The sequence below is a fragment of the Elaeis guineensis genome, chromosome 3, assembly GCF_000442705.2.
Source record: "Elaeis guineensis isolate ETL-2024a chromosome 3, EG11, whole genome shotgun sequence".
In the NCBI taxonomy this organism is placed as follows: Eukaryota; Viridiplantae; Streptophyta; class Magnoliopsida; order Arecales; family Arecaceae; genus Elaeis; species Elaeis guineensis.
Window position 1 is genome coordinate 93,282,926 of NC_025995.2, and position 12,019 is coordinate 93,294,944.

The 12,019-nt window shown below is 41.4% G+C and overlaps 1 protein-coding gene across 1 annotated transcript; it reads right to left on the bottom strand.

Moving 5' to 3' along the window:
- Window positions 1-4,424: 4,424 nt before the first annotated feature.
- LOC105041979 (cation/H(+) antiporter 15) lies at window positions 4,425-7,986 on the bottom strand. Its single transcript, XM_010919063.3, has 4 exons — window positions 7,544-7,986; window positions 6,419-7,438; window positions 5,711-6,280; window positions 4,425-5,331 (listed from the first exon to the last, which is right to left on the bottom strand). The coding sequence occupies exons 1-4, from the start codon at window positions 7,820-7,822 to the stop codon at window positions 4,816-4,818; spliced, it is 2,385 nt and encodes a 794-aa protein (XP_010917365.2). The 5' UTR covers window positions 7,823-7,986; the 3' UTR covers window positions 4,425-4,815.
- Between the last annotated feature and the right edge of the window lie 4,033 nt (window positions 7,987-12,019).

Genomic DNA, 12,019 nt, shown 5'->3' on the forward strand with positions numbered 1-12,019 from the left:
CATCAATGCGTTGATGGGTAAACTTCAAGTCCATGAACAAAAGAAGCAAAATAAAATTGAAGCAGCTAATACAGAGCAAATACTTCAATCAAAGGTGGAGGCCAAAGATCAAAAAGGAAAGGATCAAGGGCAATCTCAAGCATTTCGAGATGCTAGTAGCAACATAAGAGGTGGTGGCAACAACTATCGTGGTCGTGGTCGAGGTCGTAGTCATGGTCGAGGAGGCTACAATGGTGGAAGAGGCCGAACTCCAAATTTCAACAATGGAAGAGGTGGTAGAAGAGGTGAACATGGTCGAGGTAGAAGATTAAATGGAGGTCGTGACCAAGCAAGATCCAATGTTCAATGCTATAATTGCCACAAATATGGGCATTATAGCTATGAGTGTTGGAACAATGAGCAAAGCAACTACTCCGAATCCAAAAACCAAGAAGAAGAGCCAACTCTTCTTTTGGCATGCCAACAAAATGGAGACTTGAAGAATGTGTGGTTTCTTGACTCAGGAGCCACAAACCACATGTGTGGAAGAAAAGACCTATTCGTGGAGTTGCAAGAAGGGGTGCATGGTGATGTGAAGTTTGGGGATTTCTCTAAAGTTCCCGTCAAAGGAAGAGGCAAGATCATGATTCAACAAAAGAATGGTACGTCTGATTTTATTTCCAATGTATATTATGTGCCAGACTTGAAGAGTAATATTCTAAGTATTGGCCAACTTTTGGAGAAGGGTTATATAATTCATATGAAAGGGTCATCACTAACCTTAAGAGATGGGAATGGGAAGCTGATTGCTTGTGTCCAGATGGCGAAGAACAGGATGTTTCCTCTTCTCTTGAAGACAGATTCTCAAAATTGCTTGCAAGTGGATATCAAGAACCCTTCTTGGCTTTGGCATCTCAGGCTTGGACATTTAAATTTTGGAAGTTTGAAATTGCTATCTAAAGATGGTATGGTGAAAGGTCTTCCGCATATATATTATCCAAATGAAGTTTGTGAAAAGTGCACACTAGCAAAGCATACAAGAGCTCCCTTCAAAGGTGGAAAGTCTTGGAAAGCAATGAGACCATTGCAGTTGGTGCATACTGATATATGCGGCCCTCTTCCAGAATCTCATGGTGGTAACAAATATTTTATAACATTTGTTGATGATTTTAGTAGAATGTTGTGGGTTTATTTTCTTAAAGAAAAGTCGGCTGCACTCTCTACATTTAAAAATTTTAAATCTTTAGTTGAAAAAGAATGTAACTATAAAGTACAAATTTTGAGATCCGATAGAGGTGGAGAATACATGTCAAATGCTTTCAGGAACTATTGTGATGAAGAAGGAGTTCGACATCAATTCACTGCTCCGTACTCTCCACAACAAAATGGAGTAGCCGAAAGGAAGAATCGGACCATCCTTGACATGACAAGAAGTATGTTGAAAGAGAAGAACCTTCCCGAGCAATTTTGGGCTGAAGCGGTGGCATGTGCAGCCTATCTCATCAACCGAAGTCCGACAAAGTTCATCAAAGGAATGACACCAAAGGAAGCTTGGAGTGGCTACAAGCCAGGAGTGAGCCACTTGAAGATTTTTGGGAGCATTGCTTATGCCCAAGTGCCACAAGAGAAGAGAAAAAAGCTTGATAATCGAAGCCAAAAGTGCATCTTCATAGGATACAGTGAGCAATCCAAAGCCTACAAGTTGTATGATCCAACGGCAAATAAGGTAATCATCAGTCGAGATGTGGTCTTCAAGGAAGATGATGTATGGGATTGGAGTGGCATAGATTCTCATACCAAATATGTACCACTTCATAATGAAGCTGAGGAGAACATAGAAGTGGAGGCTGTCCAACCAATATTATCACCAGCAAGATCATCTCCACCACCACAAGCTACACCGGCTTCTTCAAGTCATTCTATATCAACAAGAAGTCATGGAAGAAAATTTAGAAGTCTTAATGATCTTTACGATGAAACAGAAGCAGTTGAACAAGTTGATTTATATTGTTTATTTGCTGATGTTGAATCTCTAACATTTGATGAAGCAGTGCAGAAAGCTGAATGGAGAAAGGCAATGAAGGAGGAGATCCATGCCCTAGAGAAAAATAATACGTGGGAGTTAACTACACTTCCAAAAGGACAAAAGGCGATAGACGTTAAGTGGGTGTACAAAGTGAAGCACACTGCTAATGGAGAAGTAGAAAGATACAAAGCTCGTCTTGTTGCCAAAGGCTACAAGCAAAAGAAGGGATTCGACTATGATGAAGTCTTTGCACCAGTTGCTCGACTTGACACCGTGAAGCTTATCTTCTCACTTGCATCTCATCACAAGTGGAAGATGTACCATATGGATGTGAAGTCAGCATTTCTCAATGGCTACCTTGAAGAAGAAGTTTATATTGAGCAACCGGAGGGTTATATCCTTAAAGGCATGGAAGATAAAGTGTATAAGTTACGAAAAGCTTTGTATGGGTTGAAGCAAGCACCCCGAGCATGGAATACACGGATCGATCATTATCTCCAGGGATACGGCTTTGTCAAGTGCCCCTATGAATATGCCACCTATGTGAAGAAAAAAGGAGATGATATTTTGATAATATGTTTATATGTAGATGACCTTCTTGTGACAGGTAGCAGCAAGGAAATGATTTATGAATTCAAAGCAGCTATGGGCAAGGAGTTCGAAATGACGGGTGGAGACTTGATGTCCTATTTTCTTGGCATCGAGGTAAAGCACAGAGAAGATGGCATCTTCATTTCTCAAGGGAGATATGCAAGAAACATTCTAAAAAAATTCAAAATGGAGAGTTGTAAGGAAGTAAACACCCCGGTGGCTTATGGAGAAAAACTTAATAAAGAAGGAGAAGGCAAGGAGGTGAACTTGACTATCTTCAAAAGTCTTGTTGGAAGTCTTCGCTATCTCACTATAAGTCGGCCCGATATTGTTTATGGAGTTGGTTTGATTAGTAGATATATGGAGCATCCAAAGGAGTCACATTGGATGGCGGCAAAGAGGATTCTTAGATATCTTAAAGGAACTCTTGATCATGGTATGTTTTATGCTCATTCCAATGATGCAAGTTTAATTGGTTTTTCTGATAGTGATTGGGGTGGAGATCTTGATGAACGGAAGAGCACTTCCGGTTATGTTTTTTATTTTGGTGCTAATGCTTTCTCTTGGAGCTCAAAGAAGCAATCTATTGTGGCACTATCTACATGTGAGGCGGAGTATGTTGCAGCGGCATCATGTGTATGTGAGGCTATATGGTTGCGAAATTTGCTAGAAGAATTGGGTCATCCACAAAAAGAGCCTATAAAGATCAATGTTGATAACAAATCTGCTATTGAGCTAGCCAAGAATCCAGTCCAACATGGAAGAAGCAAACATATCGACACTAGATTCCATTTTCTTCGTGATCAAGTCAAAAAAGGAATTGTGGAGGTTGTGTATTGCAAATCAAAGGAACAAGTTGCTGATATATTCACAAAATCACTCAAAAGTGAAGACTATCAAAGGCTGAGGAAGATGCTTGGAATCATAGCACCAAGATGAACAAGTTTAAGGGGGGAATTGTTGGATTATTTTAAACTTATCATTAAATGACTTTGGAAAACTAAAAGACCTCTTGGAAAACTAAAGGGTCTCTTGGAAATCTGAAAGGTCTCCTTGTAAAAAGGAATAGGCTTCTTGATAGATGAAGAATACATAGAATTCTGTAAATGCTTCTTAGTATTCCATGCATGAATTAAATGCTATGGAATATAAAAAGGCATCTAGGCATCTATAAATAGGAAGGTGATTTGTCCATTGTGGTGCGTGAAGCAAGTATTCTTCTTGTCATCTTTCCACCATAAGAAAAGAGTGTTTATTATTTTTATTTGAGATTCTTCAATTTTATCACAAGGGACCTGCCAGAATGAGTGCGCCAAAATGATCTCTGATAATAAACCTCCATCCAACTCTTCCGTTGGCCCAAGAAGCATCAAAGTTTGCCTTGACCTGATCGCAGGAAGGCAGTATCCAAGAGACAAGGTGGGTAGTAGTCCAACATGAGTTCACTGAACCGCCGATATCCCATCACTGCGGATCAAGGTCACTAGGAACTGTAGTAGACCGATGAGCAACATAGAAAAGATGGGCAGACTGAAGAGCAGCAGAGAGAATCTGGTCAGTAGAGTGGAGAATTTCGTTGAAAATAAAATCATTGTCGCGTACCAGATGTGATCGGCTATGCAACAAATAATGGTCTTGAGATGGTCTGGGACAGAAGCATCCGATGTAAGGGATATGAGATCATGAAGAGAGCGGCAAAAAATTCCAAATCGGTGCAACGCACAAGCAACTGAACAGGCAATGCGGTCTCCATGATGCATGCATTAACTACTAGAGTTACTTGACCATTGAATTTGTTAATATTAAATACAAACATAATTATAAATTAACTTCTAAGAGAATGTGTACTTTCGGAAAACAAAAGAATTAATCATTCGCTTCCCCTTGGAAGACACGATCGACTAAAATGTCCTTCTCTGAGCATCATAGGCGAATCAGACGAGATGAGACACATCTCCAAGATGATGTGCACGTTCTTACCAGAAAACAAAAGAATTAACCGTTCGCTTCCCCTTGGAAGACACGATCGACTAGAATTTCCTTCTCTGAGCTTTATAGGCGAATCAGACAAGATGAGACACATCTCCAAGATGACGTGCAAGCGTGACTAGCTAAACTACTCCCATCTAAGTGAAGTGAGCTGTGACCTCTCACGGAGGTCTTCAATCCATTTGTTTTCCTTCCGATTGAAACCAGTCAGTGAACGTACGCCCTTAGTTTCAAGCCTTCAGATGCTGTTGCACGACAAGGATAGAGAAGAAGCCGTCAAAGTCGGAGGAGCAGAGCATGTCTCCAACCAATCCCAGCTCCGGGAACTCACTCCACTCCGCCAGCCCCTTGTCCAAGAAGCAGTTGGAGCCCTGGCTGCGGCCGACGATGATGAGGTCGTACTGGTTGTCGATGGACTTGATCTGGGCAACGGTCTTCTCGACGTCCTTGGAGACCACCTCCCGGATCACTACGTTCTCGTTGAGGGAGTGCTCGCGCTTGAGCTCTTCGACCACCTTCTCGTCCCACGCCATCTCCTTGGTGTCGGTGTCCTGGTCCATTGCCGCCACGAAGCGGGTGACACTAAGGTGGACGCTGGGGTGGCGGGCCAGGCAGGCGGCGTATGAGAGAGCCTCGCGGTCGTCGGGGCCTCCCCAGAAAAGGACGCCGATGTTCTGCTTGGAGTTGGTCGGGTTGGGGAGTACCGTCCCGTCTTTGAGAATCAGGATGCCCACCGTGCAGGTAGCCTGTTCGGTACCCAGTGCAGCCAGCAACAATTAATATATTCATTATCATCACTAATCATCATCTTTCGATCGATCGATTTTACAGCTTACTGCAATATGATATATATGCACTGCATTAAATAACATATATGATATCATGATCATATATAATTCACCATCACGATTGCTCAGCTAGCTTTCATACACGTGGGTGCATGTATATATCTGTCTAGATTTGTAAAGCATAGCTAAACTTGGATGAATGAATGTACCAGTGAATGCATGTATAGGTGTATATATCACCCAAAAGCTGGCTAGGAATGGCCCATTCTGTTAATGAATTAATCATGATCAAATAATAATCAAGTGATTATTGTTTGTTAATTTCTCTCTCACACACCTGGGAAAGGACATTGGAAATGATGGTTCGATTGGGTCGGTCGGCCTCGCCATCCTCTCCGGCATCTCTCATGAAGGGCACGATGATGAAGGCAGCATTCTTCTCCAAGGCGAGGGAGCAGATGTCCTGGTGCATGGTTCGGTGGGGGGCAATGGCAGTGAAAGGCTGCACAGGTACCTGCCCCTTCTTGGACTGCTCGAAGTTGATGAAGGCGTTGAGGAGGCGATCCATGTTAGTCGGGTTGATGAAGCCCTTCTTGTTCTTGTGCTTGATGAAGCTGGACGACGCCCGACCCACCTGCTCCATCAGGTGCAGCACGTAGACGCACAGCGGGTTCCCCCCGTCCGCGCACGACGCCTCCAGCAGGTGGATGATGCTCGGCACGGCGCTCTCGTCCTGCACGCATGCCACCACCCGCAGCTCCATGTGGGGCTTCAAGTGCTGGATCGTCTGCCCCACAGAGTAATTCACTCCCAGGGGATTGTAGTACGTCTTCACCAGCGGCACGATGAGCGCCGTTACTCCGATCGACGCCAACAACATCGCAGAGTATACACCCATATTTGCAAGCTGCCGTGCAACGCAATGAAATGCACGCATGAAGGAATTGTACAAGAAAAATTAGAAATATACATGACACACAGTCATATATGGATGTGGATATATGTGAACATATGCGTGTGTTTGTGTGTGTGTATATATACATACATCTAACCGGTAGATGAGTATATGTGCGACCTCCACCATGCCTCTAAAGTTCAACATGAAGCTTAACATCAAGGCATTTTGGATGGATAAATTGTGGTAGAGGGCCGGAATAATGGTAACCACGAGCTTAGCCAGGATGCCTATCACCAAGATAACGATCGTCCACAGGGTCGAGCGAACGACGGGGAGTTGAAGAGAACCGTCGTTGACCTCTGAGAATTCGACGACCAAGCCACAACTTAGGTAGACCAGGGGCATCAGCACCTCCGACACCACGGTGTCTATCTGCTCGACGACGGCGGCCCCGAGCGGCGGGCCGTCGGGGACGGCGAGCCCCAGAAGAATGGGACCGAAGATGAAGGTGGCGCCGCCGATATCGCTGACAATTCCGGCCATCGAGACGACGACCATCACGGCCACCATGGTCCCTCCACCGACTGGCCTGCTCTTCGGGGTCCGCTGCACGACCCACCGCATCCAGGGGCGGAAGATGAAGAAGGTGAAGAGGATGATGGCAGCCCCCAAGCCCAGGGACCTGACGGATTGCAGCGGCTTCTCCCTTTTGATGGAGGTGACGATGGTGATGGCGAACAAGCCAACGGCGTTGTTGATCACGGACGACAGCATGGCGAGGCGCCCAAGCTCGGTGTTGAGGAGGCCGATCTCCTCGAGGATCTCGGAGACGACAATGAAGGAGCTGGTGCTGAGGAGGAGGGCCATGACGACGATGGAGGAGTCCGGGGCGACGTCAGGGTGGAGGTCGCGCGTGTAGAGGAGGAGGTAACCGAGGCCGACCATGATGCCGCAGGGTGCAACGAGGCTGACTAGGCCTAGAGCCACGGCCTTCCTCCCCGACCGCATTATGATGGCCGGGTCCGTCTTGACCGTCGTGACGAAGAGCTTGAACATGATGCCGTGGTAGGACAAAAGACGCAGCAGAGCCATGGACTTGTAGGGGAACAAACGTGCCATAAGGTCTCGGTTGCGTGACAACCCAAGAGGTCCTAAAAGTACTCCCGCCTGCATCCACAACAGCATCCAACCTACGTACATATATTACGTACATCGAAACGAGAAATGTGCAGGTAAAAGACGATGCGGTGGTGGAATAAAGGGAAAACGTACGAGGACATCGGAGACGATGCGGGGCTGCTTGAGGGGGCGAAGGAAGAAGTAGAGGATACGGGAGACGAGGGTGATGAGAGCAAACTGGAGGAGGAGGACGGGGAGGGGGTAGTGGAGAGCATTGTCATGGAACCATATGCCATCAGAGGAGACCTTGATGGGATATTTGACATCGCAGATGTAAGCGTTATACGAGGTTTGCACGGGGTAATACATCCCTTGGTAAGGTGGAATCACGGCCGTTTCGAGATTTCCCATGTCCGGTGGAATTGTCCCCATCCTTTACCCCTTCAAATCCCGCCGCCGCCTCGCGCTCTTGTACCTTAACTAAAGCTCTACTCTTGAGCTAGCCAATGGAAGATGGAAGAAGAGGAGGAGAGGTAAAAAGAGAGGTGACAGTCCAGCGATTTAGGCGAGGAGGATCCATGAAGGAGGGGAGGTAACAAAAGAGATTGGGGACGACGTGTTACAGAAGGTTGGTTGGGGATAGATGGCTAGGCGAGAGAGATGACTGTGGACCGTTATTGACCGGATGTGATAGCCTCTGCCTCCCATTAAATCTTCGACGTTGTGGTTGAAACAGTCGTAGCTGCAACTCATCGCTTAACCATCCACGCGTGTTGCAACAAGTTTCATTAGTTGCAATTCCCCTAATGTCATGTGATTGAGACATCCGAACTCTTTTCTTCGTGCACCAAATGAGTGCCCAAAGCATTATTTAGTGCTAGAGTGCCGCGGGAGATATGTTGCATTTTATTTTATTATTTTAAATAAAATAAAGATATAATAAATGTTAGAGTAAGATTTCAATCTTTTACTTTGATTTCTTGGTGAGTGATAACATGCTTGTAATAGGTTAAGATGAGATAGAAGGTAAGAGAAGCACGAGGTTCCTGACGTGCAAGGGATGAGAAAAGAAAAGTTGGAGAAAGAGTTTTCAGAAAGTTCATGTCATATATTAGATATAAATCGAATAGGTTTTGCTTTTTGTTATATATCGAGGAGTGCGACCCGATTTAACAGTGATGAGGGCTCTTACCTACGATATTGGCTCTCTGTGTCTTTGGCACTGCTTATCATAAATAACACAAATTGGGCTTACGAGAATTTTTCTAAGTATGAGCTATCATTAATTAATTAATTATTTTATTTTATTAAAAATGGGCTGATTACATGATCTAGATTGATGGACAAGCATGTAAGTCAGATATTGTTAGTGATCCTTATATTTTGAGCTATGTGAACCTTATATTAGATGGTATGGTTTAGGCAACACAGTGTAGGTCTGAACCTAACTTAAGCTCAAGATGGGAAGGTCTGTTAGAGTTTGTTTCAGATTTGACTAGGTCCCCTCTCTACTTCCTATAAATACCATGAAATTAATTCTCAAACTTGTCCCATCGAATAGCCATCTGTTGAGAGGAAGTTAGAGAGAAGGACTTGATCTTCGGTGTTCGTTTGAGCATCCGAGTTTTAGGAATCAATGATAAATATAGGTATGTATTTATAATTTATGTTCTAATCTTTTGCATATGATCTTAAGAAAATCTCAACAATTGGTATCAGAATACAGTATTTTTGTAGGAGATTAAAATCAAAAAAAAAAAGAGAAGGAAAAAGAGGGATGGATCTACCTACGCCGTCCCCTCTTCTCTTCTTCTTCCTGTCACTATTGGACCATGCTTCGGTGGCCACCGGCATGAGCCGACGGTAAGGGGCTGGTGATTCTGATTTAGATCCCAAACAGACAAAAAAAAAAAACAAGAAGGGAGGGCCGACAGTTTCCACTGCCATGCCCTTCTCCTCCTCCTTTGCTGCCACCACAGGCATCCATCCGATTAGGCAGTGCTGCGAATAGGACCGACGATGGTGCTGGATGCAATTCGCCAGCCACTCAGTCGTCCAAACAAAAAAATAAATAAAATAAAATATAGTGAAGATCGTCGAATCTTAATAGACTGACGGTTTCTCCTTGATTGCCGGCGGCTACTGGCAGCTGACGTCAAGGACATGGTAGCGGCCCACCGATCGATTGGTTTCCAACCATCGCCAACCAGATTTTATGGAGGGCACCGATTATGGGCCCCCCTCTTTCTACTGCCCATCGTGAGGAAGAAGGGATCCTTAACGGGTTTCGGGTTTCAACCTAAAATTCGAATCCGATTTGCTTGATTTTGTTTATGGCATCTTTTGCATTTTAGTCCCTATAGAATACAAAATTTGATTTCAATCCCAACAAAATTAAAGTTTAGTCCTTGCTGTGGAATATATTTATTTTATACAATTTTCTATATTACTGTTTAGCCCTAGCTGAAGCTTTTAATTTCAAAATAGTACTTTAAAACTTCAGTTTAATCCTTGAAGAGGTTAATTTTTTATGATAGTCCTCAAAAATTAATTTTTTGATATTTCTTTAATTATGTGACATAATGTGCTATTTTTGAAATATTTTCTGAGGCATAATAGTTTGAAAAATTATTATGGCATGTGATAGACCCTCTGGTAGCATGTACTTTTTCTAATTGCATGTATATTTTATATACTTTCAATTTTTCTTCAGGAGGTTAAATTGGTTAAAACCTAAATTATTTATTTGAGCTATACAAATCCGTTACTGTGGGTTTAGGATGCAATATTATGTTATAATATAATTCACTATAACAAAATAGATTATTAGCGATGAAAAATTTTTATCGTTAATAATTTATTTCCATTGGTAATAGTTATTAGCGACAAAATTTTCGTCGCTAATATTTGATCACAAATAATCACATCATTGATAATATTTTAGGATGAAAAATATATTTCATCGCTAATAATAGTTATTTACGATGAACAATTTTCATCATTAAAAAATTTTATTTTATCAAAAATAACTTTTGATGAAAAATTTTAATCGTAAAAAAAATATTTACGATGAATTATAACATCACTAATAAATAAAAAATTAATAGTGATAAAAATTTTTCATCGCTATTAATTTAATTAAAATTTTTTCTAAAATAAAATTTTAAAAACTTTTAGTGATGAAAATTTGCATCACAAAAATTTTTTTTTACAACGAAAATTTTTCGTCGCTATTAATTTAATAACAAATTTTTTAAAAACTAAATTTAAATAATATTAGTGACGTAAAACTTGTGTCGTAAATATGATAATTTTTGATAAAAATTTTATCACTAATAATTATTTATGATGAATAAATTTTCATCGCTATTAATTATATATAAAATTTTAATAATTTTTTGTTTATTAAAAAATTAAATTATCATACTAAAATATTTTTGACGATCAATATTTTATCAAAAATAATTTCATCGCTAATAATTTAAATATATTTTTTAAAATAATTTATGAATATATATTTTAATTTATATTTATAATATTTTTTATAAATTAAAAATTAAAATAAAAAATTTACATAATAAATTGATAAATAAATTTTACTATTTATTATATTAAATTAAAATTATAAACGATTTGAAATAAAAATAAAAAAGTATATGAAAAAGCCATCAAGTGTCGGTATCTGGAGAACGAGCTAGAAAAGGAGAGCACTCGAAAGAGCTCGGATCGACCTACTACTACCTTATCGGTTGTATCGTCTGCTCCATCTGCGTTATCCACTCCATCATATAGATCTGGAGCTGCTAATACTCATCGACATATGCAGCCAACTCTTGAGCTCGCTGCTTAGCCTGCTGTCGATCCACAGCAGCCTGCTGTCGATCCTCGATAGCCTGTCTCTACATCTCTGTCAATCAAGCCTCGCATGTAAAATGGATGTCAGTCCTAGATGAGTGTGAGGATGAGGGAGCAGTGATCCCATATACTAAATCCTAACATAACAAAATCTCGTACCAACCATCTGATCACAGATCTCATCATCTGTGGGTGTGGTCGAAACCTCAGGGGTAGGCTGGGATCTCATGTCTGTCATACGGTCCTAAAAATTAAAGTTATAGCTTTTTTAATTTTGTAATAAAAATCAGACTGCGAATAAAAAAATAATTAAAAAAACTTACAAAGAACTCCTGGCTCTCCATCATCCACTCCCCTGACCGTCACTGGTGTGTCCGTTGGTAGATATCGATCCTATCAGGAAGCTTGCCACTCTCAATATCTCTTTGTAATTTGAGAATAATTAATTAAATTTTTTTTAAATAACTAGAAAATTATATGCTAATTAAAAATTATCTACCATGTGCTCCATGTGATGAGTAAACAACTTCGAACCCCACATATGGTATGATCTATCTCACCCGATTACAGCATTTTGGGCATATTTTCTCTGTACAGTTACCAGTCAAATTAGTAATAACAAATTTAATTTAAGAATAAATGATTCAATCATACTCTAAAAAAAGAAGTTTGAATGTGTAACCTGATATGTCAGATTCTCGTAATGCCGGCATATGACAGACCAATCATCCATAGTGATGTTGTCATACAGTTGCTGCGCGCTGCCTCCTCCCC